This window comes from Solanum verrucosum, unplaced genomic scaffold (genome assembly GCF_900185275.1).
Source record: "Solanum verrucosum unplaced genomic scaffold, falcon-dt-bn FXZP01000118.1, whole genome shotgun sequence".
Classification (NCBI taxonomy): domain Eukaryota; kingdom Viridiplantae; phylum Streptophyta; class Magnoliopsida; order Solanales; family Solanaceae; genus Solanum; species Solanum verrucosum.
In genome coordinates, this window is record NW_026020568.1 from 1,063,950 (window position 1) to 1,089,589 (window position 25,640).

Here is a 25,640-nt window from a genome sequence, read left to right on the forward strand (position 1 = left end):
AAGCCTAAATTACTTTGTGAATCTCCGGCATAGGTCTTCTGTGAATATATAGATTTCTTCTTCGAATCTCCGGCGAATCTCCTCTGTGAATCTCCGGCGAAGTCCTCTGTTTTTTTTTTGGTTGAAATGTATAACCTGATCCAGTGAAGAAAAATCTGCCATGTTTGGGCTAAATTTGGAGTTCTTCGGAGTAGTTAGACATTGTCAGTTGTACAGATATGTTTAATTGGAACGACGAAGAGGTGCGTTAAGTTTCCTTCCTTGAAATTAAACTTTAATTTGGTTTTAGGAGAAGAAAATACTGAATGTAGTGCTCATTGCTCCCCTGTCCCTTTGACGTCTTTCATGGAATTATGTATTTCTCTTTTGCTCGAAACTATTACCAGTAGGCTTGCATTGGATCCTTATTCAACTACTCCCTGTTTCATTTTATGTTACACCATTTGACTTGATACTATATTTAAGAAAAAATAAATGAAACTTGATCTAAGATAATTGTTAGATATAGGTATGGTTGTAAATCATTTTTTACTAAGGATAAAAGAGAAATTTTAAAGTCAAATTACCAGGCTTGCATTGGATCCTCATTCAACTACTCCCTCGATCCATTTTAGGTGACACCATTTGACTTGGTACGATCTTTAAGAAACAAGAATTGAAACTTATGGTCTAAAATAATTGTTAGATATAGGTGTGGTTGTGAATCTTTTTTTTTTTGATAACCGAGAAATCCGTCTTTGACCCGCCCTTTGGACCAATCACAGCCTTTTAAACTCGGTGGATAATGGGCCCGCCTCTCTACCCTTCTCCACTTAAATACCGGGCTTTGCTTTGCATGGTGTGGGGCATGAACCTTTGACCTAAGCCACAAATCCTCCTCCTTTTGCCACTCGAGCTAGGCCATGGGAGTAAAAGAGAAATTTTAAAGTTAAATTGTTTCTAAATATTGTAAAGTAACTTCTTTTTTTTTTTGGACAGACTAAAAAGAAAATGATGCCACATGAAATGGACAGAGGAAGTATTTATTTTATCACAACCAAGTTTTTTAATTTTTTTTTTTTTGGATAACAATGTCCTGGATTTTCGTTCTTTCCTACTTCTGTAATTCTGTTAGATATGTGTATTTTAAATTGAGAATGCCAAGTAATAAGCTGATTTTAGCTGTTCAACATCTATACACTTAGGTGAAATCGTAGCGCTTAAAAAGAGCTTGTTTGATGTTTCTGGACTAACCCAGTAGGTGAGATTTCTTGGAAAACTAAGTTAGTTTGAGTGGAAAATATAAGAAAGTTAGATGGAATCAAAGTTTAGTCACCATTTCAAATGTAATTGGAAAGTAGCCACTTTTTAAGGGGGAGTAATATTTGGACAAAAGTGCCCCTAGTTAAAATACGGAAAAACTCTAACTCACGGTGCAGAGTTTTAAATCTCTTGTGTGCATTGGCCATCCGGTGGAAGAAATAGATGCTCTTATCACCTTGCTTTAGCCGTAAAATACTTGATTTTTCTTTCTCAAAAAAGAAAGAGAAGTCTTGATTTTTGCCTCCATGATGATTCTTCATATTTAGTAATTTCCTCAAAGTTCATTGCTATGTTGTCTTTGTGTAGCAATTCATCATCAGTAGGTTTGTTTTAATCCTGCTAAACATCAAGAGTTGTTAATTAATTCAAAAACTCTGTTCTTCTCCTTGCCAAATTGCCATAATTGGTAGCATTCCACTCCATTAATTTAGCTTTCAAAGTCTTAGCTTTGTTGCTAAAATAAAGTCTGGATGACGCTGGAATGACCCACCATGTTTTAACCATCTACCGCCAACCCCCAATTAGCAATATTGAAGTATGATTTCCTTTGTTCCCAATCACCACAAGTAATCTGAATAAGACAGTGGTCTGATGTGATTCTGGTCACCAGAGATTGTTTGATCTTCCTGAAATATTCATCCCAATCAGTGGAGAAAAAGAACCTGTCAATTCTTGAGGCAATGCCTTGGTTGTTACCCTTGTTCCATGTGAAAGATCCCCCAGACAGTGGTGGATCAAAGGGCAGAAACAGAAGATTCACTGTGGGTGCACAGGAATATACTAAAATCCTATTTGGATTGGCTTTTTTTTGGGCTTATTTTTCTCATTTTAGCTTTAAACCAAATGCTTATAAGCACTTTTTTAATTTACCCAAACACTCCAAAAGCTTAAAAGCTATTTTCTATCACCTTTCTTTTCATCCTTGTCATGGAGGAGCTCAGCAAGTTGAAATACAGTGCAGCTCAAGCAACATTGGTCCACTTCCCACAAAGTACCTGGACTTATCATTGGAGGAGAAATACAAATCATTATCAATCTGGAACGAGGTTCTTGAAAAGATGGAGAAAAAGTTGACGAATTGGAAACTACAATACCTCTCTCTTGGTGGTAGAATCACTATGATCAACGGTGTTATTAGTGCATTGCCTACCTAAGCCTGTCGCTTTTCCTGGCACCGTCCTCTAAAGCGTATGGACAAATTAAGGAGACTTAATCTGGAATGGTGACAAACAAGGTCACTCCTTCGCACTTGCAAAATGGAATATAGTTATTAAAGATAAAAGAATAGGGGGTTTGGGAATCAAGAACTTGAGGCGTCACAATGAAAGTTTATTATTGAAATGGCATTGGAGATTCAATAAGGTAGGTAAAGCACTATGGAGGAGAACCTTGGTTGAAAACTTCGCTGTGGAGAATCAGTGGTGCACTCCTGTGTTACGTTGCCACAACACCTCATGACACGGGAGTCTGGATGCATATTAGAGGTTGCTGGAATAACTTTGAGGCAAATATGGGCTACATTATTGGTAATGGAAGGAAAATATAGTTTTGGGAAGATTCATGGTTGGGCCACACTCCTGTTAAAGAGCAGTTCTTGGATATCTTTAGAATATCAGCTCAGCACAATGCAGTAATTGCAGAATTTTATTCAACACAATGGTGGAATATCTTTTATAGAAGGAATGTAAATGATTGGGAAGTAGAACGAGTATATCTTTTGCTTCAGATGCTAAGCAACAGAACTTTGGACTGTAACAAAGCTGATTCTACTAGATGGAAGGGGCAGCCCAAAGGTCTCTTTACGGTCAGAAGCTGCTAAAGGAAGCTGGAATCAAGTAACAAGAAGGTTTTTTGGCCTTGGAAAAAATTTGACTTAGCAAGGCACCTTTAAAGGTCTCATGCTTCTCTTGTATTGTGGCTAGAGAGGCTTGTCTCACTCATTCCAACCTTCAAAAGGGAAAATTCAGCTTCGTAGTAGGTGCCCCATGTGTGAAGAGCACTCTGAAAATGTGGGCCACCTCTTTTTGCATTGTAGAGTTACTACTCAGCTGTGGAGCATAGTTTTTGTCAATCTTACGCATATCCTGGTCTATGTCAATATCCACTAGCGAGCTATATGTTGGAACAAAGAACGGATGCACAAGAAATCACAAAAGACTTAGAATACCATCCCTCAAGCCATAACTGGACAATTGTGGCAACTTTTTTTGAACTTGGTAGGACTAAGATGGTCTATGCCAGCAACAAGTTGTGAATTATTGAAGTGTTGGAACTATAATGGCGGTGCAGTGAGACAAAAGAAGTCGTGGGAACTTGTCCCAGCTTGTATATGGTGGACAATTTAGAATGAGAGGAACTACAAAATTTTTGAAGACAAAAGCAATCCTGTGCAGAAAATCAAGATGAATTGTATTCTTTTGTTCCTTTTTTGATGTAAAGAAAACTATGTGGAGGAGACTGAACCACTAGTTGATATGATAGGTTCCTTGTGAAGCTGTAGTCCTAAGCATGGTTGGGTTTTTGTAATTGTAGATAGCACTGTCATGGTGCAGATCTAATTCATATATATCTATAAATATATACATGTTACCAGTTTTAAAAAAAAAAAACCATCCCTCAAGCCATTCGGTGGACTGTTTGGCTTGAAAGAAATGACAGAATTTTTTAAGGCCATAGGAGAAATTTACGTAGTCCAAAACAAAACTGTCTTATTTTGCTAGCTCTTTGGTGCAACCTGGTTATTGTACATGATGTTGATGCAATTTCAGATAAAATCAGGGATCTGCACAAACTGTTGTTATGTTTTTCTCGCACTGGCTTAGTGCATTTATAAATCTTTCATTCTCACTCCCCCCCTCCACCACCACACACATACACAGTGTTAAGAACCCGAGGAGAAGCTGTTCGGTCCAGGAACTAGGGTTGTGCACTATTTGGATTTAACCGAAAAACCAAACCAAATGGAACCGAATTCTAATTTGGATTGTCTTTTTGTTTGGGTTTTGGATTTATAATTTACTTTGTTTGGTTTTTTGGTTTGGTTTCGGATTTAGAAAAATAAAACCAAAAAACCAAAAAAACCGAATTATATTTATAAACCAGTTTTATCACTTTTTAGTTATTGTCTTTCATTATGTTTTTGTTATATTTTATGTTTGGACATCTATAATTGATATACTTTTAAGTATTGTGTTTTACGTTTTACTTGTGATTATTAGAAAGTATATTTAAGAGATTTAATATTATTACTTCTCATATATATATATATATATATATTGACATTACCAAATTAACCGAATATAACTTTGATTATGTTTCTAATTATTGGTATAACCGAATAACCAAACTGAAAAAAAAAAAACCGGAAAGAGAAAAACCAAACCAAACCATATTTATTTTGGTTCGGATTGGGTTACACTTTTTCAAAACCAAAAACCAAAAAATCCAAACCGAATAACCGAATGCACACCCCTACCAGGAACCGTGTCTTCCCCACAACTCTGTGCCTCCTCCCTCTGCAACCACTACCAATATTCTTGTCCTATTTGATTGAAGACCCCTCACCTCTAGCTTGGGTCTCCAAATTGCCGCCTCTCTATATAACAGTTCACAGAAACCCGATAACTGCTCCTGTTATTTCCTGCTCATGAGAACATGAACACTTGCATTGTTTCATCAAAATCAATTACAACACAATGGACTGTGCACTTTCTATCTACCGCTTTCCTGTTCCACCAATAGTTGGGTTATAATATATGATATCAGTCCTTGGTAGAAACCCTTCTTTTAAGTCCAATATCAGAAAACAAGCACTCACTTTGCTTAATGCATGTGGCAAATTTTGTAAGTTTAGATCCACCATTGCTGACTTGCTTTCTGTTTTGGTAGTATGCCTTCTCCAGATTCTAAGATTTGACTGGATGATAAAATTGGTATCTTTGTGAATTATAATCACATTATTCTCACCCTTGCCTTGCCTTGCCTTGCCTTGCCTTGATGATTAAGATAGTATTTGCTTCACATCACTGATTGAAACTTGAAAGGACAAGTAGCAGGTGAGATCACGAAAATGGTGTTATGCTGACTACTGCAGTGTTTTTCCTCTCCTCTTCTGCATCACTCACCTACATATATAAGTGTGTCTGCTAATATTCATTTCTCTATGACTTAAGGTGCTGTAAATTTTACTTTCAAGTTAATTATACTTGCATTTACTTCTGACATATTTCTTTCTTGAATCAGCTAAATGATATAATATGGGCCGAGACTGGTGAGAGCGATGACCACATAGTGCCACATCCTGATGGAAGTGAAGGGAAAGCTCCAGCTTATGGAGATAACATTAAGAAGAAATGGGATGTGGAAGCTTCTAACATCAAGCCTACTGATCAGAAGAAACCTACAACTAAAATGGATCTGAGTAATATTAAACTAGATGGCAGTTCCAAACATGACACTGATGGACCTACTATGAAAGCTGGATGCAGGATTGAATTGGGCACTGATCTGTCATTGACCAATGCTACGAAGAGTAATCAAGATTCCTCGGGTGCTGAAGCATTTAATAATCTGACAGAAGTTCCAAAATATGAATGTCTTAGAGGTGCTAATGCTAATGTTTCCAGCCTTTTACATGAAATAAATAACCTGCAGTCATAGTTAAAAATTGCACTTTTTGTTAATAAAAAAAATAAACAAAAGGTACAAGTTGGATTCAATTGTTTATCTTTGTGATCAGATGAAAGAAATCGGCTTGGTGATGATTCTCGAGTTTTTCACCATCAGAATGAGGAACTGGAGCAAAGTGATTTTATTGATTATGGATGGGCTAACATTGGAAGTTTCGATGACCTTGATAAGATATTTAGGTAATGTAGACATCAGTTTTCTCTCTCTGTTCATTCTTGGCTTGTGTATTGTTGAAATATATAGGTTTGTATTTGAGTTCACACTTTGAAACACAGTTGTTTTGGCATCCCGTCATTTCCTTTGATCAATCTGTTTGAGAGTACTAAAATTGTAAATGCACTCTACTAGGCTTATAGCTTCTGTATAGGTTTTTGTGTCTCCTTCATTTCCATATTTCCTCTTTCAACTGATTTAAAATGCTTTACTTGAGTCGGGGATCTATCAGAAACAACCACTCTATCTCCACGAGACAGTAAGGTCTGTGTATACTATACCCTCCTTGGAGTCCACCCGTGGTATGTTGTTGTTGTCTCATTTAGGAATGAGCGCAATGAAGGTTGCACTAATGCTCTTTTTAAACTACCTTGACTCCTGAATGATGCCATTGTTTCCATAATTTCTCTCTTCACCACATCCCATCCCCCCCCCCCTGCTCCCCTCCATAGCTTCGTTCATCTTGCTCTAGTTTCGCCCTTATTTGACTAAACCTTGTCCTACCCAAGATAGGCTTCCATTTCTCCTTTTCTTTGCACAATTGGGGAAAAAACCTATTATTGTCTCCTTTTCCCCTTCCTATCGCTCCTATATGATTTTACCCACTTCTATGGTCTCCAATTCTTTTTTGCATTAGCTGTACTTTGTGTGTGCTAGATAGGAATATATCTCAACTATTGTGTGTTATACTGTATACAGTAACAAAGCAAAGTATTCTAGATAGGAATATATCTTAAAATATTGTCTGTTATGCTGTATACAGTAATTTCATAAATGTGTGTATATATATATATATATATATATATATATATATATTGATGTAATTTAGGTGATCCCTGATTGTATTCATCTGGCTCAAAATCCTCAAATGTGACATTTTGCAGCAACAACGACCCACTGTTTGGAGATACAAGCCTTCCTAACACTCTCGATCTATGGTCATCTTATAAAGATGTTACAAGCAGCCAAGATAAGTCTGTTCCCCTGTCTATTGACTCTCCGAGTTTGGCGCTAGGATCTCTGAGAATCCCATCCAAAAGATTAAAAGTTAAAGCAGAATACAGGCTAGACCAGGAGAAGTCCTTCACTGGTGATGAAGAGAATGTTAATGGTATCACATCTAATGTGCATCTGTGCACTGATGCTAGGGAGCATGCTGGAGGCAAAAGTATGCTTTTACCGAAGGAAAAGGTAATGATACTGGATCTTAACTATCTCATAACAATTGTATTTTTCTTCAGTATGTAAATAGTTTTATTCCATTTCAAGCTTCGGGTATTTATATTGTTTTAAGCAAAAAAAGGATACATATTGTAGCTTGGCAAAGCTACTTCATATAGCTGGTGAACTCATCTTGTTAGTTTCTTCAGATTTGTAAATAGCTTTTAGTAAGAGAAGTTATGAAGTAAAGAATGAAGATAAAGAATTTCATACATAAAATTGCTCGGTGATTCAAACCTTATATTTCTGCAAAAGAGCAATTAAGACATCTTGTGGGAAGAAAAGACAGTTATCTACTTTTTGATGATTATGACCGCATATATTTAAAGACAATACTGTACATAGCCCTCTCTCTCACCTGCCGTTTTCTTTTTCCTTCCTTTGTTTACCAGAAAACTGTAGAAAATTTGGTTACTTCAATAAATAATTTGGTATATTATTCATTGATCTTTTGTTAATTAACATATAACACGTGTCCAACTTTGTAAAATTATACTATAACATGTGTTCAACTTTGTAAATTTATAATATAAGTGGAAAAGTGAATTCATAGGGGACCTAGAATGTCAAAGACGCGATTGTACTTAAACTCAGGCTTTCAGGAAAAATGGAAGCTTCCCAATGCAGTTGATTTTTACTTCCTCCTTTTTTTCGTTTTTCTATTTATGTAGGTGGTATTTTCAAATGGCTCTAGAAACACTATTCTTTTATAAAGTAAACAATGTTAGTAATAGTCTTTCTGAGAGACATGGTCAATGAGGATCCATATAATTGAGTCCAACTTGTTTGGGATTGAGGCGTAATAGTTGTTGTGGAAACTCTCTCCCATGTACAAGAAGTATATGAAAAAGTAGAGAATCTACAACATAATATGATTCTTTACGAATGATACCCAATCATCTATATATACTGAACCTCATTGGTGCACCAAAAACAAATCTAGAAATGAGAGGTTATTCCACAAAGTGTACATAGCAGTTCTCTATCCCATCAAAGTGCTCCTATTCTTTCCTTCCACAGGACCCACTTAGTACTAGTGGTGCAACATACCAGACTCATTAACTGTTTTCTTAATTTACAAACGGATTTAGAAGCTTTTCTTCAACTCTCTTTCCTGAGGTAATGAGCATTTTGAATTTTAGAAGTAAATCAGATTGCTTCTAGTGGTGCGTCATGTTCAAATGTTCAGGTGAATATGTGGACCACCTCCTCTTACATTGTCAAGTGGGTCTGTGTGATTTTGAAATGGTTCGGGATGCACTGGGTGAGGCGGATACGATGAAGAAGACACCATCCAGCTGAAAATTTAAAAGAAGGAAGAGAGGTCAAAGGGATTGAGAGGTTTCCACACTAGCACTCATGTGGATCTTGTGGAAAGAAAGGAATATGAGAGCTTTTGATGAAATTGAGTAAGACAATGTACATTTAAGGAATGGCCTCTCATTCCTAATTTCTTTTTGGTGAATTCATGAGGTTCCAGACTTCCAGTGCGTATAGAAGATTAGGTGGTGTTCGTTGAGAATCATATTACGTTATAGGTTTTCTACATTTTGGTATACATCTTGTCCATGGGAGATTTTTCTATTATTAATAAAATTATTTACCTTGAAAAATTAATAGTTCTGTTGCCCCCAAGGCCTAGCTCAAGTGGCAAAAGGTGGAGGATTTGTGGCTTAGGTCGCAGGTTCAAGCCCCACACCATGCAAAGCGAAGCCCGGTATTTAAGTAGAGAAGGGTAGAGGGGCGGGTCCATTATCCACCGAGTTTAGAAGGCTGTGATTGGTCCAAAGGGCGGGTCACAGACGGATTTCTCGGTTATAAAATAAAAATAAAAATTAATAGTTCTGTTTACTTTTTCTACAATGAAACAGTGTGCTGCTGATGAATCTTTGACATAACTTAAATCTATAGGACAATCTACTGGAAACTTATTTTGCCTAGGTGAAATTGTGGAAGTAATCTTTGACATAATTTTAATCATTCACATTGGCTTCACTTTGTAAAACTATGAAGTAATTGGGCATAACTCTACTTATGCCAACATGGATTGTCATCCCTCAAGGAAAAGGGAAAGGTGAACAAAGAAAATTACCTCTCTCTGCATTTGCACGTGAAAATAAATTTGAGATTCTATTTGAGTGGGTTTCATATAATTATTGTTTCATTTAATTTTGAACGTCAAAAGTGTTGCTCTAGTTGTTTTCATGTGTACAGGGAAATAACCAGGAAAGAATATTGCAAGGTCGACTTAAATTAGAACAAGAAAGTGAATTTGCTCAGTTGCATGAATTATGTGGATCCTTGTCTCCTCACCTGAACAAGTTTGGCATGCCATCTGCAACAAATCAACCTTGTCCTGCTTCAGAGCCCAGTCAACAAAGTCAGCTTCAAGGACCAGAATGTTTGCAGCACAAACATTTTCCAGGTCCTCTTTTTGCTTCTTCTATCTATGGGGATACGGGTAATTACTGTTCTCCCATGCCTGTCTGGTCACAGTTCCATTCTGGACAAGCAAGCCATCAACACGTCCTTTCAAGTTGTGAAGCTTCTCCAGGCAATTCAAATCATTTCAACAAGTCTCAAGATGCTTCATCAAAATCTTTGATGATGACTCCTCAAGAAAAAATTGAAAAACTAAGAAGGCGACAGCAATTGAGAGCAATGCTTGCCATTCAGAAACAGCAGCAGCAGTTTAGCTATCAACCTGCAAAGGAAGGAGGATCTGTTGAAGAGAATTTGAGCTGCATCCCTTCTCTGGACCCGAATTCACCTTTAGAACAGGGTGACTCCAACACAGTTTGTTTGGCAGTTGAAAGTTATTCAGTGGAAGACACGGCACTGTATCTTCTTCAGGATGTTATCTCAAAGGTTTGTCCTCGTACTTCCACCAAATAAGTCTCATGGTATTATTTCTTCACAGAAACTTAATGACCAAATGAATGGTTCCTTTCAGTTGGACCTCAAAATAAGACTTTGTATCAGAGATAGTTTGTTCCGACTGGCTCAAAGTGCTACACAGCGGCAATGTGGCAATGATAGTTGCGGCACTAAGAAGGGTGGAAGAGAAATCAGCAAGGAAGAGATAAACACCGATAACAGGTTTGTCCCTAAGTACTGACACTATCTCAACACTGAAATATGGTTCTTGTTCACTGGAAGCAATCTGGCAGATCCCATTCCAGTAACTCTCTTTTTGAAAAAGAAGAGACTGCATGTAAAAAACATTCATAATATGACATGTGTCACAAAAATATCTATTGAAATCATATATGTTCCATGCCATTAGATTGGGTTTTTTCTCTTACTGTCAAGCCTTCATGCTTCTTGCATCGGGAAAGGAGTGCATAGATATGTCTGTTAAAAGGAGTATATGTAATAATGGTATGTTAAAAGCCAAATCTTCCTTGGATTACAGTAATATCATATACAGTATCACTTTTACTAGAGGATTTTTTGACTTCTACACCAATAGTGTTAATTCCCAAATTTGTATTGAATTTATCAAAGTCTGAGGGGGGAAGGGGGTAAGAGAAAGAGATCTCACTGTTGTCAAAGGCTCGTTTTAGGCGCACTTAAGCCCGGAATGTAGGTGCAAAATCAGCTGAGGCTTTGCCTCGCATATCCAGCACATCACTGCAAGCACCAAGCTGCTTATGCGTGCATCTCATCACCCATGGGCTGTTTCTTGAAGAGGGGGGCACTAAACAATAATCATAGTTTTTTCAATTCTTTTGTCCATATAATTGCTTCTGTCAATTATAGTTAACGTTCTGGAATTATATCTATTTTTAAATATTTTTTTCTTCATTTGTTCCTTTCTATTGATAAATCACCCACTAGTAGGATGGAGGAAAATCGAATCTATTTCAATGCTGGTTTCAAGTCTTTTGATATCATCAGATGGGAAACTGAGAAAGCTGAATGGTACGAATGGGTAGAGAGAAGCAGAAGGATGATGCACAGATCGTCCATGAGTAGAAAGGTGTTGGAATGGATCTGTCTCTGTCTAAGAGAAGCATCCAAAGAGAAAAAGAAGGAGACAAGGAGGTGGAAATTAGCTGAGAAAGAGGCAGTGCATTTTTGCACGAGAAAACATAATATACATGGGAGGTTCATAAGCATCATAACAATATATAGAGGGGGAAGGTCAGGCCTAATTATTCCTGAGTTGGCATTGAATGCGGGGTGGTTGGTTGTTGCATTGAAGATTGACAGATTCATTAAATGCAAGAAGGGAAAGGAGAAAATACCCAGTACAAGGGTGGTTGCTGATTATCCATATGCTAATGCTATACGAGATAGTAAATGGCAATCCAGGAACCTACGCAGTGCAGAGGTCAAAAGCATTATGGGTAAGGTGGAAGTTCTAGACAAAATAAGTACCCAGGAGGGTGATTTGTTATCTAGATGCTTAGTTGGGTATTGCAGTGAGAAGCCCAAGGAGAGGACAACTTTAGCAGACATAAGAAGATGGTCATCAACTAATTGGAAGAAAGCCTTTGGAATCAACATTTACGAACTGAATGATGAGAAGTTTTTGTTTGAGTTCCCAAACAGAAACATGGCAGAACAAACCATTAATGAGCAGTGGCGTTGGAAGTTTTGTAATTTTAATCTGGAATGGTGGAAACCAACAACAGGTTGTACTCCTAAATATGCACTTGTTAAAGAAACATGGATTAGGGTTGTGGGAATCCCCCTACATCTTTGGTTAAAGAAGGTTTTCCAAGAGATAGGAGAAATCTGTGGAGGCTGGTTGGCTACAGAAGAGGAAACAGAGCTAAAAAATCATATGAAGTGGGCTAGGATCCTGGTAGCTAACGACGGTAGCAGTATCCCAAGAGAGGTGGAGGTGTCGCGCAACGGCACTAAATTTCACCTTCCAATCTCGCCGGAATGCTTGCCAAGATTTGAATCATTGCCGGAAAATGATTAGGGGGAAGATGAAACCTATTATCCAGTTCAGAAGTCTACCCAAGGGATTTTAGAGGAGGTCGTAGGTGATGATGCAAGGAGATCCCATCATACTAGGGATTTGCTACTCTCTCAGCACGTGACAACGTCAGAGAAAGTTAAATCTAAAGCATGTGAGGGGCATGTGAGTCTTTTAAATGAGACTCTGGAGGTGGATCACCAAGTTGGGCCTAATTCCAAGTTACAGTTTGAAGGCCCAGATGTGGCAGGCCTGGTAATTGCTAATAATTTTCAAGAGGACATAACGGTAGTCCAGAGCACCTTTGACTTTATCGAAGACATAACAACTCAAGTGGCCATGAACGACAATTCTAACTTACCCGAGAAGAGAAGTTCGCACGCGACGGTAGCGGAGAAATCAATTGAGTTAATGGGGGAAAAGGAGTCGCAGATAGTGGGAGAGGAGGCTGATAGTCAACTGGAAAGGAATTTTGACGTGGGTGGGGATGATCGAATCAACAATGGGGTTACTACTCGAAATTCTGAAACAGAGTTAGTCAACTGGGAGGTTGATGATGTAGAGCCTTTAATGGTGCAACAACAACTCATAACTCAGGGCAAGGAAAAAGAAGCATCCAATTGGGTGCAGCAAAATCTCATTAAATTGGGGAAAATTTTTGGGATTGATTTCCAAGGTCATGAAGAGGAAGCCACAGAACTTCTGATGCAAATAGACAGTTGCAGACAAACAAGAAAACTGGAACTGTGCAGTGAAATTAAAAAAACTAAGACTAAAGGTGTACAAGAATTAAAAAACTTGGTATGTTTTGATGTCAAATTTAAAAGTACAGGGAGCAGAGGAAAGGGGAGGAGTGCAAGTGCTAGTACTTGATGAATTTTAAACTAGTATCTTGGAATGTTAGGGGACTTAATAATTTAGAGAAGAGGAGGCTAGTAAATAGCATGATATGGGGGTGGAAGGCAGACATCATATGCCTTAAAGAAACAAAAATGGAAGGCAATGTCGTAGATTTAGCCAAGCAGGTCTGGGGAGGAAGGTGGATCAAACAAGCATATCTGGAATCCAGTGGGACAAGAGGGGGGGATCTTGATGATGTGGGATGAGAGAGCCTGGAAGGGGGAAATCTTAGAAATAGGGGCATACTCCATCACATGTAAATTTGAATCTCAACTCCATGATTTTAAATGCCACATCACAGGAGTGTATGCCCCAAACTGTTACAAGGAAAGAAGAATAGTGTGGGAAGAGGTGAGTGTAGTCAGAGGACTAATGGAAGGACCATGGGCTATTTGTGGTGATTTTAATGTAACAAGATACATATCTGAGAAGAAGAATTGTACAGTAAGAACAAGGGGTATGAAGGAATTCTCTGATTTTATTGAAGACATGAAACTAGTTGACTTGCAACTTGAGGATGTCACATATACTTGGTTCAAAGGGGACCAACAGGAAGCAGCCTCCAGGGTTGACAGGATCCTAATTTCAGAGGAATGGGATGACAAGTTCCAAAATTTGAAACAGATTCCACTTCAAAGGTTGATTTCAGATCATATTCCTATAGCCTTACTAGGGGGGTCTTGGTAAAGGAACAAAAGTTACTTCAAATTTGAAAATTGGTGGTTAGAATCTGAGGGCTTCATTGACAGAGTCAGAGAATGGTGGTCTTCTTTCAACTTCACAGGGAAACCTGATTATAGATTGGCTAGCAAACTAAAAGCTCTGAAGACTAAACTTAAAGAATGGAGGAATGGGGAAGAAGGAAATTTGGGTATACAGAGGAAGAGATTGCTTGAACAGTTGGCTGATCTAGAAGCTGAGAGGGAAGACAGAATCCTTACTAATGAGGAGTCTGCCAAAAAATCTGAATTGATGTTGAAATATGAAGAGTTGATAAAAAAGGAGGAGATCTCCTGGAGACAAAAATCAAGGGCTCTATATGCTGAAGGAAGGTGATAAGAATACTAAATTCTTTCACAAGATAGCAAATGCACATAGGAGATACAACAACATTGATCAGCTTATGATACATGGAGAACTGAATCAAGAGCCAAGCAGAATTAAAGGGGAAATTGTTGAATATTATAAAAGGTTGTATAAGGAATCATCTCAGTGGAGACCTGAGTACATAAATGTGCAATGTCCTGTCCTAACAGAAGAAGATAATCAAGCTCTACAAAGCAACTTTGAGGAAAGTGAAGTGTTGAGATGTCTGAAGTTATGTGCTGTTGACAAAGCAGCAGGTCCAGATGGTTTTACTATGGGGTTTTTTATTAAATGTTGGGATGTGGTAAAGCAAGACATCGTGGACACCTTTCAAAACTTCTATGAACATGAAGTTTTTGAGAAGAGTTTCAATGCAACTTTTATAGCTCTTATACCCAAAAAGAAAGGTGCCAAGGAGTTGCGGGACTTCAGGCCAATTAGTCTAATTGGTAGCATCTACAAACTTATCTCCAAAGTTCTTACTGAGAGGCTGAAAAAGGTGGTGGACAAGTTGGTAGACTCACAACAAATGGCTTTTGTTAAAGGGAGACAGATAATGGATGCAGTTTTGATTGCAAATGAAGCAGTTGACTCCAGAAATAACCAAAACAAGCCAGGTGTCCTTTGTAAGTTGGATATAGAGAAAGCTTATGACCATGTTAGCTGGAAATACTTAATGAAGATGTTGAACCTGATAGGTTTTGGGCAGAAATGGTTGAACTGGATAAAGTTTTGCATATCAACTGTAAGATTCTCAGTACTCATCAATGGTAACCCTGCAGGTTTCTTTCAAACCCAAAGGGGTCTCAGACAAGGGGATCCCTTGTCACCTTTTTTATTCCTGATCACTATGGAGGGTTTAAACAACATGATAAAAGCTGCTAACTTGAGAGGCTGGATAAGGGGTTTTGATGTGGCCAGAGAAGGTACTGAGAGACTAGAAGTCACACACTTGCAATATGCAGATGATACATTGATTTTCTGCGATGCTAAGGAAGAACAACTGAAGTATCTAAGGGTGATTCTGGTCTTATTTGAAGGTATTTCTGGTTTGCATATCAATTGGAGGAAGAGTATGATGTATCCTATAAATCAAGTAAATAACATGAGTTGTTTAGCATCAATTCTGGGTGGTGAAATAGGAGTTCTGCCTACTATATACTTGGGAATGCCTTTGGGGGCCAAATCCAAGTCCATAGACATATGGAATAGTGTGATTGAGAAGTGTGAGAAGAAATTGGCCAAGTGGAAGTCTCAGTACTTATCAAAGGGGGGTAGACTGAGCCTTATTAACTCAGTACTTGATGCTTTGCCAACCTATATGATGTCCTTGTTTCCTATCCCGCCAGGGGTCATTAAGAGGTTGGATCGTATCAGGAGGAATTTTTTGTGGCAAGGCAACAAAGAAAAGAAAAGTTTTCATTTGGTTAAATGGGAAGAAGTCATGACAAGCAAGGAAAATGGAGGTCTAGGAATAAAGAATTTGAAATTGCAAAGCAAGGCTCTTAGTATGAAGTGGTTGTGGAAGTATGCAAACAACAACCAGATGCTATGGAGGGAAGTAATTGGAGCTAAATATGAAAAAGAGGACAACTAGATAACTAAAGAAGTAACCACTCCTTATGGTGTTAGCCTCTGGAGGTCCATCAGAAGCTTGTGGAATGAAGTTAAAAGTAACTCAAAGGCAAAAGTAATGGATGGGAATAAGACCAGATTTTTTAAGGACATTTGGCATGAGAAAGGCAACATGGAAGATATCTTTCCAGACATCTACAACCTAATCATGTTTCAACAAAGCACTATAGCAGATCTTTGGTCACCACAATGATGGAATTTCATTTTCAGAAGAAACCTTAATGATTGGGAAATAGTGAGAGTTGCTGAATTTTTAAACACTGTGAACACTTTCACTGGACTACAGCCAAGTGAGGATAAATTGTGGTGGACAAGAGATGACAAGGGAGTGTTCAAAGTCAACAAATCCTACAAGTTGATGGATCAGATCAACAGTGCTCAAGTTGGCCTTGGAAGCAAATATGGAAGAGCAGAATCCCTCACAAAGTCTCCTTTTTTGTCTTGTCAATGGCTAAAGAAGCAGTCCTTACACAGGACAATGTTATGAAGAGGGGAAAAACCTTGTGTTCCAGGTGCTTCCTATGTGGTGAAACATCTGAGACTGTTAACCATCTATTTTTACATTGCAAGTACACCCATCATCTGTGGAGAATATTCCTAAGCCTCAAAGGCATCTCCTGGACAATGCCCAGGAAGGTGGCTGAGGCATTACTATGCTGGGAGGAAGCATGTGTACATGCTAAGGACAGAGGTAGATGGAGAATTATCCCCGGGGCTATCTGGTGTGCTGTTTGGAAAGAAAGGAATTCAAGATGTTTTGAGAGCATAGAGAACAATGTGCAGAAAGTTAAACTAAACTGCATTTTACTTTTAGTCTTTTGGTGTAATCAATTATACTCTAATGACACTGTCTCTATTATTGATGTGTTAGACTAAATTTAGACGTAGAGAAGTGAAATTAGGAGTACACTTGTATATAAGGTTACAGTACGACCCATGTACTGTTTTGTGATATAATACAAAGTTACCAAGTTCAAAAAAACAAAAAAAAAATTAAAGCATGTGCTTCAAATTACGCTCTAGGTTTAAAACCCCTATAGAGCTGAGGAGTGGAAGAAAGGGTACTCTAATTTTAATACATAGTAGGGATCCAGAATGCTAAAAGGTGGAGTATCTCTTCTTTTTTTCTTCTCATAATACTAAGGGAGATGGATAATTGCAATGTGTTGATCTAACTTGCTTGTGTGGTACTCATCTCATATTATATTATATTATATTAAATTTATTAATAACACATTTTATGTACAAGAACAACAACTATTCCTTCCGTCCCAACTTGTTTGATACTATTTCATGATGTGTGGTGAAACAGAGTCATATCTGCAAATCAAAACAGTTTGAGTGGGTGAAATAACTTGTAATTGCTAATAAAAAAGTTGAGTCAAGGTGCCACAAAACTCTCTATTGGAGTAATGGCAAATTGTCAACTAAAGAAATGAATAATCAGGATTGTATTGCCTAAAATCTTTAAACTATATTTCATCTCCTTAACTGCATAGCTTACATAAAGTCATTGAGCTGTAACTCATTTCCAGTAAAAAAAATGCGTGCTCTGCTCTTGAGCGTAGTGACATACTTGATCTCTTCTTTGCTGTTTATGGTGATCGGTTATCATAGTACGCCTTTACAGATTTCTTAACTTAGAGGCTTAGGTAAACTTTTGTTCTCTTTCCAGTTTCAGGCGATGTTTCTTTACAATTGCCTTGTGCCATGGTTCTGAGTTCATTTATGCCTTACCTCTTGATAGACCAGTTGTTTCTTACTTTTTCAAGTAACCAAATCTTCTCAAATGTAGGTATTATAATATGAAGTTGATCTTTGGTCTTCTATTAAAGCAGTTTGATCAGCGTTGGTGAAATTTTGAGTTTCTTCTTGAATTCTCCTTGAAGTACATACTTTCAAATGCCCTCTTTAAAATCTTCAAGATTCTATAAAATGTTATCATCATACATTAACTTGCCATATTGACTGAAAAACTAAAATGTGACCTAGTAGGGGAAGGATAAACTAGTTTCCCAACCAGCGTTTTGATTAAACCCCTTGTCTTCCCTGTAGACCCTAGATTGGTGGTTGAATACATTAAAGTTCTAGCATGCTTGCAGCCAAGAATTCCTATTTCATTTAACAGGTCTCAGACAACGCTTCTGATATGGGATAGTAGGTCTTGGAGAGGGGAAGTGTTAGAAGTAGGAACATGTATGTAAATTTGAGGCACTTTTACAAGACTTAAGTGTAATATAACAGGAGTATATGCTCCAAATTGCATAATAGAAAGAGAACATGTATGGGGTGAAGTAGGAGCTGTCAGGAGTCTTTTTGAGGGACCTTGGATCGTCTGTGGTGACTTCAATGTCACACGTTTTCCTTCAGAAAAAAGGAACTGTAGAAGAAGATCAACAACCATGGTGGAGTTCTCTGATTTCATTGAAGATATGGAGTTGATAGACCCCCAATTAGAAGGGGGGAAGTATACATGGTTCAAAGGAGATGGTAACAATGCAGCATCCAGAATTGATAGATTCTTATTTTCCAAAGAATGGGATGACAGCTTCACTAAAATAAACCAGACCCTATTGCATAGGTTGGTATCTGATCACAGCCCTGTGGCCCTGCAATGTGGAGAGTGGGAGCAGAATAAGTCTTATTTCAAATTTGATAATTGGTGGCTAAACACTGATGGTTTTGTGGATAGAATTAAAGGGTGGTGGGAGTCTTTTGAATTCACAGGAAATCCTGATCACATCTTGGCATGCAAACTGAAAGCTTTAAAAGGGAAACTTAAAGAGTGGAGCAGGACCAACATGGGCAATCTGGGAACTCAAAAGACTCAAATTCTAAGTGAGTTGGTCAGGTTAGAGGCTATCCAAGAAAATAGAGTGTTGACAGAAGAGGAAACTACCTTGAAGGCATCTCTTCTGATGGAGTATGAAGAACATCTCAAAAATGAAGAAATAGCTTGGAGGCAGAGATCTAGAGCACTCTGGTTAAAAGAGGGGGACCGAAACACCAGCTATTTTCACAAGCTGGCCAATGCACATAGGAGAAGCAACCACATTGATCAATTAGTGGTTCAGGGCACAACCATAATGGATCCAGAGAGGATCAAAGGGGAAATCATTGGTTTCTATGAGAAGTTGTATACATAGACTGTCGGTAGAAGACCCATAAGCAACCTGATAAACTGTCCTACTATCTCTGAAGCAGAGAAGGAAGCTTTACAAGGTACATTTGAGGAACAAGAGGTTTTTTCTTGTCTGAAGATGTGTGGCATGGACAAAGCACCTGGTCCAGATGGCTTCACAATGGGATTTTATATTAAATGTTGGGAGGTGCTGAAAGAGGACATCATGGGTACTTTCAGAAATTTTCATGCAAGTGGTGTTTTTGAGAAAAGTTTTAATGCTACCTATGTTGCATTAATTCCAAAGCACACCGGAGCTAAGGAATTGAGAGACTTTAGGCCTATTAGCCTCATAGGTAGTATCTACAAGTTGCTATAAAAGGTACTTACAGAAAGATTGAAGAGAGTGGTAGACAAGTTGGTTGATACTCAACAGATGGCTTTCATCAAAAACAGGCAAATAATGGATGCCATCCTGATAGCTAATGAAGTGGTGGATTCTAGAATATCACAGGGGAAGGCAGGAATACTATGTAAATTGGATATTGAGAAGGCTTATGATCATGTTAATTGGGAATACCTTCTGAAAATACTTACTTGTATGGGATTTGGGAGGAAATGGATCAAACGGGTGAGATTCTGCATTTCAACTGTCAAATTCTCTGTTCTGATTAATGGAGCACCAGAAATTTTTTTCCCAGTTCAAAGAGGTCTGAGGCAGGGAGATCCTTTGTCCCCTTTCCTGTTTGTTATAGCCATGAAGGGTTTAAATAATATGATAAAGGTAGCAAGGAACACTAACTATCTAAGAGGATTTGAGGTGGCAACAAATTCTAATTCTGTACCAAACTTGGCAGTCACACACCTTCAATATGCAGATGATACTTTAATCTTTTGTGATGCTGAGGAAGGGTAATTGCTGATCTTGAGGTCAATCTTGGTGCTATTTGAAGGTGTCTCTGGGTTGCATATAAATTGGAGGAAGAGTATGTTGTTCCCTATAAATGAGGTTACCAACATAGAGGAGTTGTCTAGAATTCTAAGAGGGGAAGTAGGAGCTTTACCTACCTCCTACCTTGGAATGCCTTTGGGAGCCAAATCAAATTCCATGAACATTTGGAGCTCTGTGATGGAGAAGTGTGAAAAGAAGTTGTCCAGATGGAAGTCACATTATTTATCTTTAGGAGGCAGAGTTACCCTTATAAATTCAGTGTTGGATGCTCTTCCCACCTACATGATGTCCATCTTCCTAGTCCCAGATGGTATCATACAGAGGTTGGACAAGGTTAGGAGAGATTTTCTTTGGAAAGGGAATAAGGAAACTAATTCAATAATCCTTCATCTAGTCTAATGGAACAAAGTGCTTTGGGGGAAAAAACAAGGGGGGCTTGGCATTAGAAATCTCAAGCTACAGAGTAAGGCTCTCAGATTGAAATGGCTTTGGAGATATTCACAAGAACCTCAGGCATATTGGAGTAAGGTTATTAAAATCAAATATGGTGAAGAGGATAGGTGGATGACAAAGGAAGTCAATACCCCATATGGGGTTAGTGTGTGGAGATCAATTAGAGTACTTTGGCCTTTCATGAAGAAGCACACCAATGTTAAAGTTGGAAATGGGCACAAGAGTTCTTTTTGGAAGGACAATTGGTTGAGATCAGATAGCTTAAAGCATTTGTTCCCTGACTTAGCTGTGATGGCAGTACAACCGGAGGTGAGTGTGTCTGACACATGGACACAACAAGGTTGGAACATTCATTTCAGGAGGAACTTCAATGACTGGGAAATTGATTCAGTCATTGAGTTCTTCAGAATGTTGGAGGAATTTAAAGGTACTAGTGAAGAAAAAGACAGACTTTGGTGGAAGTTGGATAGCAAAGGTAGTTTCAAGGTGAACTCTGCTTACAAGTTTTTGAACCAAGGAAATCTACAAAGACAACATTGGCCATGGAAGCATATATGGAAGATCAAAATCCCCTTCAAAGTTGTCTGTTTTACTTGGTTATTGGCAAGAGAGGCTGTTTTGACACAAGAGAACCTCAAGAAGAGGAAATTCTCCTTGTGTTCCAGACTTGTGTTCCAGATGTTTCCTTTGTAGTGAACAGGTTGAGACAGTTAGCCATCTGTTTCTACAGTGCAGGACAACTACTCAGTTGTGGAGAATTTTTGTTAGCCTTGGGGGTATTAGTTGGGTCATGCCTAACAAAATAATTCATTTGCTATATAGTTGGGAGAAAGCAGGAGTAGGAGCTGCTGACAAAGACAGATGGAGGATTGTCCTGGCTTGTATCTGGTGGACAATATGGAAGGAAAGGAATTCAAGATGTTTTGAGAGCAAAAATTGTGATCTACAGATGATCAAACTAAATTGCATTAGACTTTTTTGTTTCTGGTGTAAACAAATATACTTAGAGGACACCGACTCAATTATAGACATCCTAGGATCTTGTTAGAATTAGAGTCAGTTATATGTCTTTTTGATTTTGCTGTAAATATGGTTTCAGTGCAACCCATGTACTGACTTGTCAATAAACACAAATGTTACCTTCTCAAAGAAAAACAATGCTTCCATTAAGAGAAATAGCTTCCATGTTTTGATCAAACCACTCCATCCCTAGAAAATACTTGACATGAATTATGACACTCTATAATTGAAATAGAACTGACAGGATTGAATTAGATGTGGTTAGAGCTTTGTCTGGGAATGGATCAACCATCTATTATAATGGCAATTGGCAAGTATTCTGGAATGACTCATCATTGGTTACAGGCTCATATTCCTGTGTGAATTTTCTCTCCTCATAAGTAGTAGTCTTAAAATAATACTCTCTGTCCTATTTTATGTGACACAGATCATATTCCTGTATGAATTTGCTCTCCTCATAAGTAGTAGTTTTAAAACAACACTCTCTCTGTCCCATTTTACGTGACACACTTTCCTTTTTAATTTGTCCCAAGAAGAATGAAACCTTCCCATATTTAGAAACAATTGAACTTTTTTCTTTTGAAACTGGTAAGGGTGTACGATAAGGGTGCGGATCTAGATGTCGGATCCTTCATGATCTAAACTTAAAGATTCGGGGATATAGATCCACCTACGGATACGGGTGGGGGGATTTGGCTAAAAATAATTCAAATTTCTAAAAAAAGAAAAAGTTATGTCTATATTATGAGACATAACATGGAAAACTTACAAGGTATTCCAAGGAAAAAATGTTAATCAAGAAGAGAACCCCATTAGGAGATAAAAGAAAAAGGACAGATATGGAAATTTCTATGTACATGCTATTCCAATTTCTTCAATTTCTCCTTAGCTTTTGTTTTGATTACAAAAATAAGCTATTCCAATTTCTTCAATTTCCAATTCGGTTGACCAAATCTGGTATGGATCCCACACCAATGTTGTGAAACACGGGTGCGGCTCCAAAACTGAAGAACCCTGAAACATTCCTATTGATCAACTATGTTGCTCTGGGAAGAATAGCTTACCTCCAGAAAAGATAGTGTATATAGGAGAAAAATGTTAGGTCAATTTTGTGTGTACATATATGTTATAATTGAATTTCAAAAAAAAAAACATTCTAGAGATGGAAGCCTTTCTGTTAACAAGCTATATATTAAAGAGGTAAATGAGTATCCAGGTGGTAAACCTGGCCCTTGGAAGCAGATTTGGAGGAACAAGGTGCCAACCAAGGTAAAGTGTTTTTCCTGGTTGGTTGTCAGAAGAGCATGCTCCACTCATGAGAAATTAAAAAGTAGGGGTTTTAAAGTTACCAATTTCAAAAAAAAAAAAAGTAGGGGTTTCTATATTGCTTCTTGGTGCTCTCTCTGTAATGAGACTGAGGAAACCAATAACCATTTGTTCCTCCATTGCAAAGTGACAACACAATTGTGGAACCTTTTTTTGGGACTAACACATACTGAATGGATTATGCCTGAGCATACAGCAGATCTACTTAGTTGCTGGATCAGCAGAGGGGGGAGAAAATCTAAGAAAAAGTGGTGGAGTATAATACCATCATGCATTTGGTGGTGTATTTGGAAAGAAAGAAATAGCAGATGCTATGATAACAAAGCTAATTCAATAGAGAAAGTCAAATGGAACTGCTTGACTACTTTTTATTTTTGGTGTAAAGAGGAAGGGATAGAAGATATTGCACAAATTTTGGATTTTATAGGCACTTTGTAATCTATTAGCCTTTTTGTTTTTTTCTCTTGGTGGAAACCATTTTTTGGAGGTCTCCAGCATATCCTTAATGCTGATGAATACAACATTACCTTTATCAAAAAAAAAAAAAACAATGTTAACTGTTTTGGTTTTCCATGCATCTTCTTCTCCATGCTTCTCTTTAATCAGCTTCTTCCAGAGTGATTAGTTTTCATTTGATGAAAAAGAAATAGTCTTCATTTGAATATCTCCATAGCCACTTCATGAGCAAACTTTGATTCTGCTTCCTTAGATTCTTTATACCAAGCCCCCCTTGCTGTTTGTTGAATGTCAGGGTTTTCCATTTGACAAGATGGACACCTCTTTTTTACTTGTTTCCTTGCCACTAAAATTTGCTTCTCAACATATCCATTCTCTTTTCAACTTAAGGGGGAATAGGGGAAAGAGACATCACATAGGTAGGTAGAACATCTCGGACATTATTTATGCAAATTAGCCTGCCACCTAAAGAAAGAATACTGGCTCTTCCATCTGGTAAGTTTCTTCTCACATTTATCTAAAATCCCATTCCAAATGTCATGGATTATCTATTTGCTCCAAGTACCATGCCAAGATAAGTTGTATGCAAAGATCCCACTTCTCCTCCTAATATTGAGGGTCATGAACCGTAAACATAGAACTCTTCCTCCAGTTAACATGTCATGTAATCCTGCAACCCCTTCAAAGATTGTCACAATAATTCTGAAGACCTTCATTTGTTCCACATCTACATCACATAGGATAATTGCATCATCAGCGTACAATAGATGTGTAATTTCCATGCAATCACCTTGCCTGCTGTTGACCTTGAACCCTTTGAGCCAACTATTCCTCTGAGCTGTAATTTACATGTTATTCAGGGTCTCCATGGTCAGAAGAAAGAGGAAAGGAGAGAGGATCTCCCTACAACTTATTGCTACTTGCATTATAGAACTGATCTCAGCTTTGAAATGTGTCCCATACTCTCGATTACTCATCTTTATATAAGCTTTGAATTTACTTTAAATTATGAGGGTGGATAGCTGTGGGATTGCAGTACTAGTTTCCTTGTTCTTTCATATTCATCTATGGGAACAGAAGTCATCTGCAGGTCTTTGTGAACATATTCATCATTTTTCTGTTTTCCTGAATTGTCAGACCACCCCATGTAGAGACAGAGACGAATCCAATAGACCGCACTGTAGCTCATCTGCTCTTCTACAATCCATCCGAGTTGCCGTCAAAACTTGCTGAATTTCCCAAGTCATCAATGTTTTCAATGCTCAATTGTGAAAGAGAAGCAATTGGTTCACCAAGCTTCCCAAGCAGATTTTCACAACAGAATTCTGAAACTAATTCAACCACAGCTCTCCAGGGACCAAAAGCTTCTACCTCATATAATGAAGTGGATATAATGAGAAGTAGCCCCTGCACTGAGACTTCTGAGAATGCATCAAACAATGAAGGAGCAGATGGTAGTGTTATTGGGGTTGAAGCCGCATCGTGAAACAATCCTATCGTCAGATATATGTAAGGGTAACTTCTTCTTCCATTTATCATATATGTTTATCACACTTAATTCATGACTAAACAAATTCACTGCTAATGAGGCTCCTCTCTTTCATTGTCAGTCAACTGGACATTGAGCAACCATGACTCCATGAGCTACAAGATTTGAATTTAGGAGTCTCTGTTGTACCCTGGAAGAAGAAACCTCTTTTATGCTGGTGTGGTATGTTTTTCTCTTACCTTCTGTAAGAAAATTAACTACAACAAACTTCTGTAGGTAAATGATGTCAGCACGTGTATGCTATTGCTATTGTTTTTTGTTGTACTGAAGGTTCTAAGATAATGAACATACATACTTCAACAATTCAACGAAAAGTTGCAATATTGTAATTTGACCATGCTCCATGTGTGCCCTATGTCTGTTCTTTGAGATTTTCAATTCAGAACTCCAACTTGTACTGTTCTATATGATAATAGATACACATTGGTAAGGTTGTTGGGGAAATGTGGATGAACTTGATGAATTTATGTCTTTTTGAAGGGTGTCCCATCACTCTTTGAGTTCGAGTACTTTAGGCCTCACTAACGTGCAGATGCAAAATTCACTTCAAAGGTGGAGCAGAACAATGTAAGTTTTCTGCAACATAACTCTTAACAGACAATAATTGATTATGTTGAAATTGTGCGCTATTTATAAAACTAGAGTCATTGAGTGTTGGGTTTGGATACAGACGTGCATAACATATCCATTTTTACCGTGGGCAACGTGGATGGTGGGACATCTCAGGATTAAGTTTGAGGTTAAATTTATATTATATTTTTGGGTTGTGACTCCTCTTCTAGTC

General features: G+C 37.9%; 2 protein-coding genes across 3 annotated transcripts in view; one reads left to right on the plus strand and one right to left on the minus strand.

Annotated features, from left to right (window-relative positions):
* Positions 1–25,640, minus strand: part of LOC125810577 (protein COP1 SUPPRESSOR 2) — a 184,819-nt gene that overhangs the window by 14,457 nt on the left and 144,722 nt on the right. The gene's annotated exons all lie outside the window — the stretch shown is intronic.
* LOC125810571 (protein LNK2) lies at positions 14–25,300 on the plus strand. 2 transcript variants are annotated; one of them, XM_049490047.1, is made up of 7 exons: positions 14–242; positions 5,545–5,905; positions 6,041–6,170; positions 7,089–7,395; positions 9,622–10,293; positions 10,379–10,524; positions 24,445–25,300. In XM_049490047.1, exons 1-7 carry the CDS (start codon positions 219–221, stop codon positions 24,791–24,793), a joined length of 1,989 nt encoding a protein of 662 aa, XP_049346004.1. In that variant the 5' UTR covers positions 14–218; the 3' UTR covers positions 24,794–25,300. The 2 variants fall into 2 exon arrangements, with proteins under 2 accessions (XP_049346004.1, XP_049346005.1); XM_049490048.1 differs by having other exon boundaries at positions 9,640–10,293.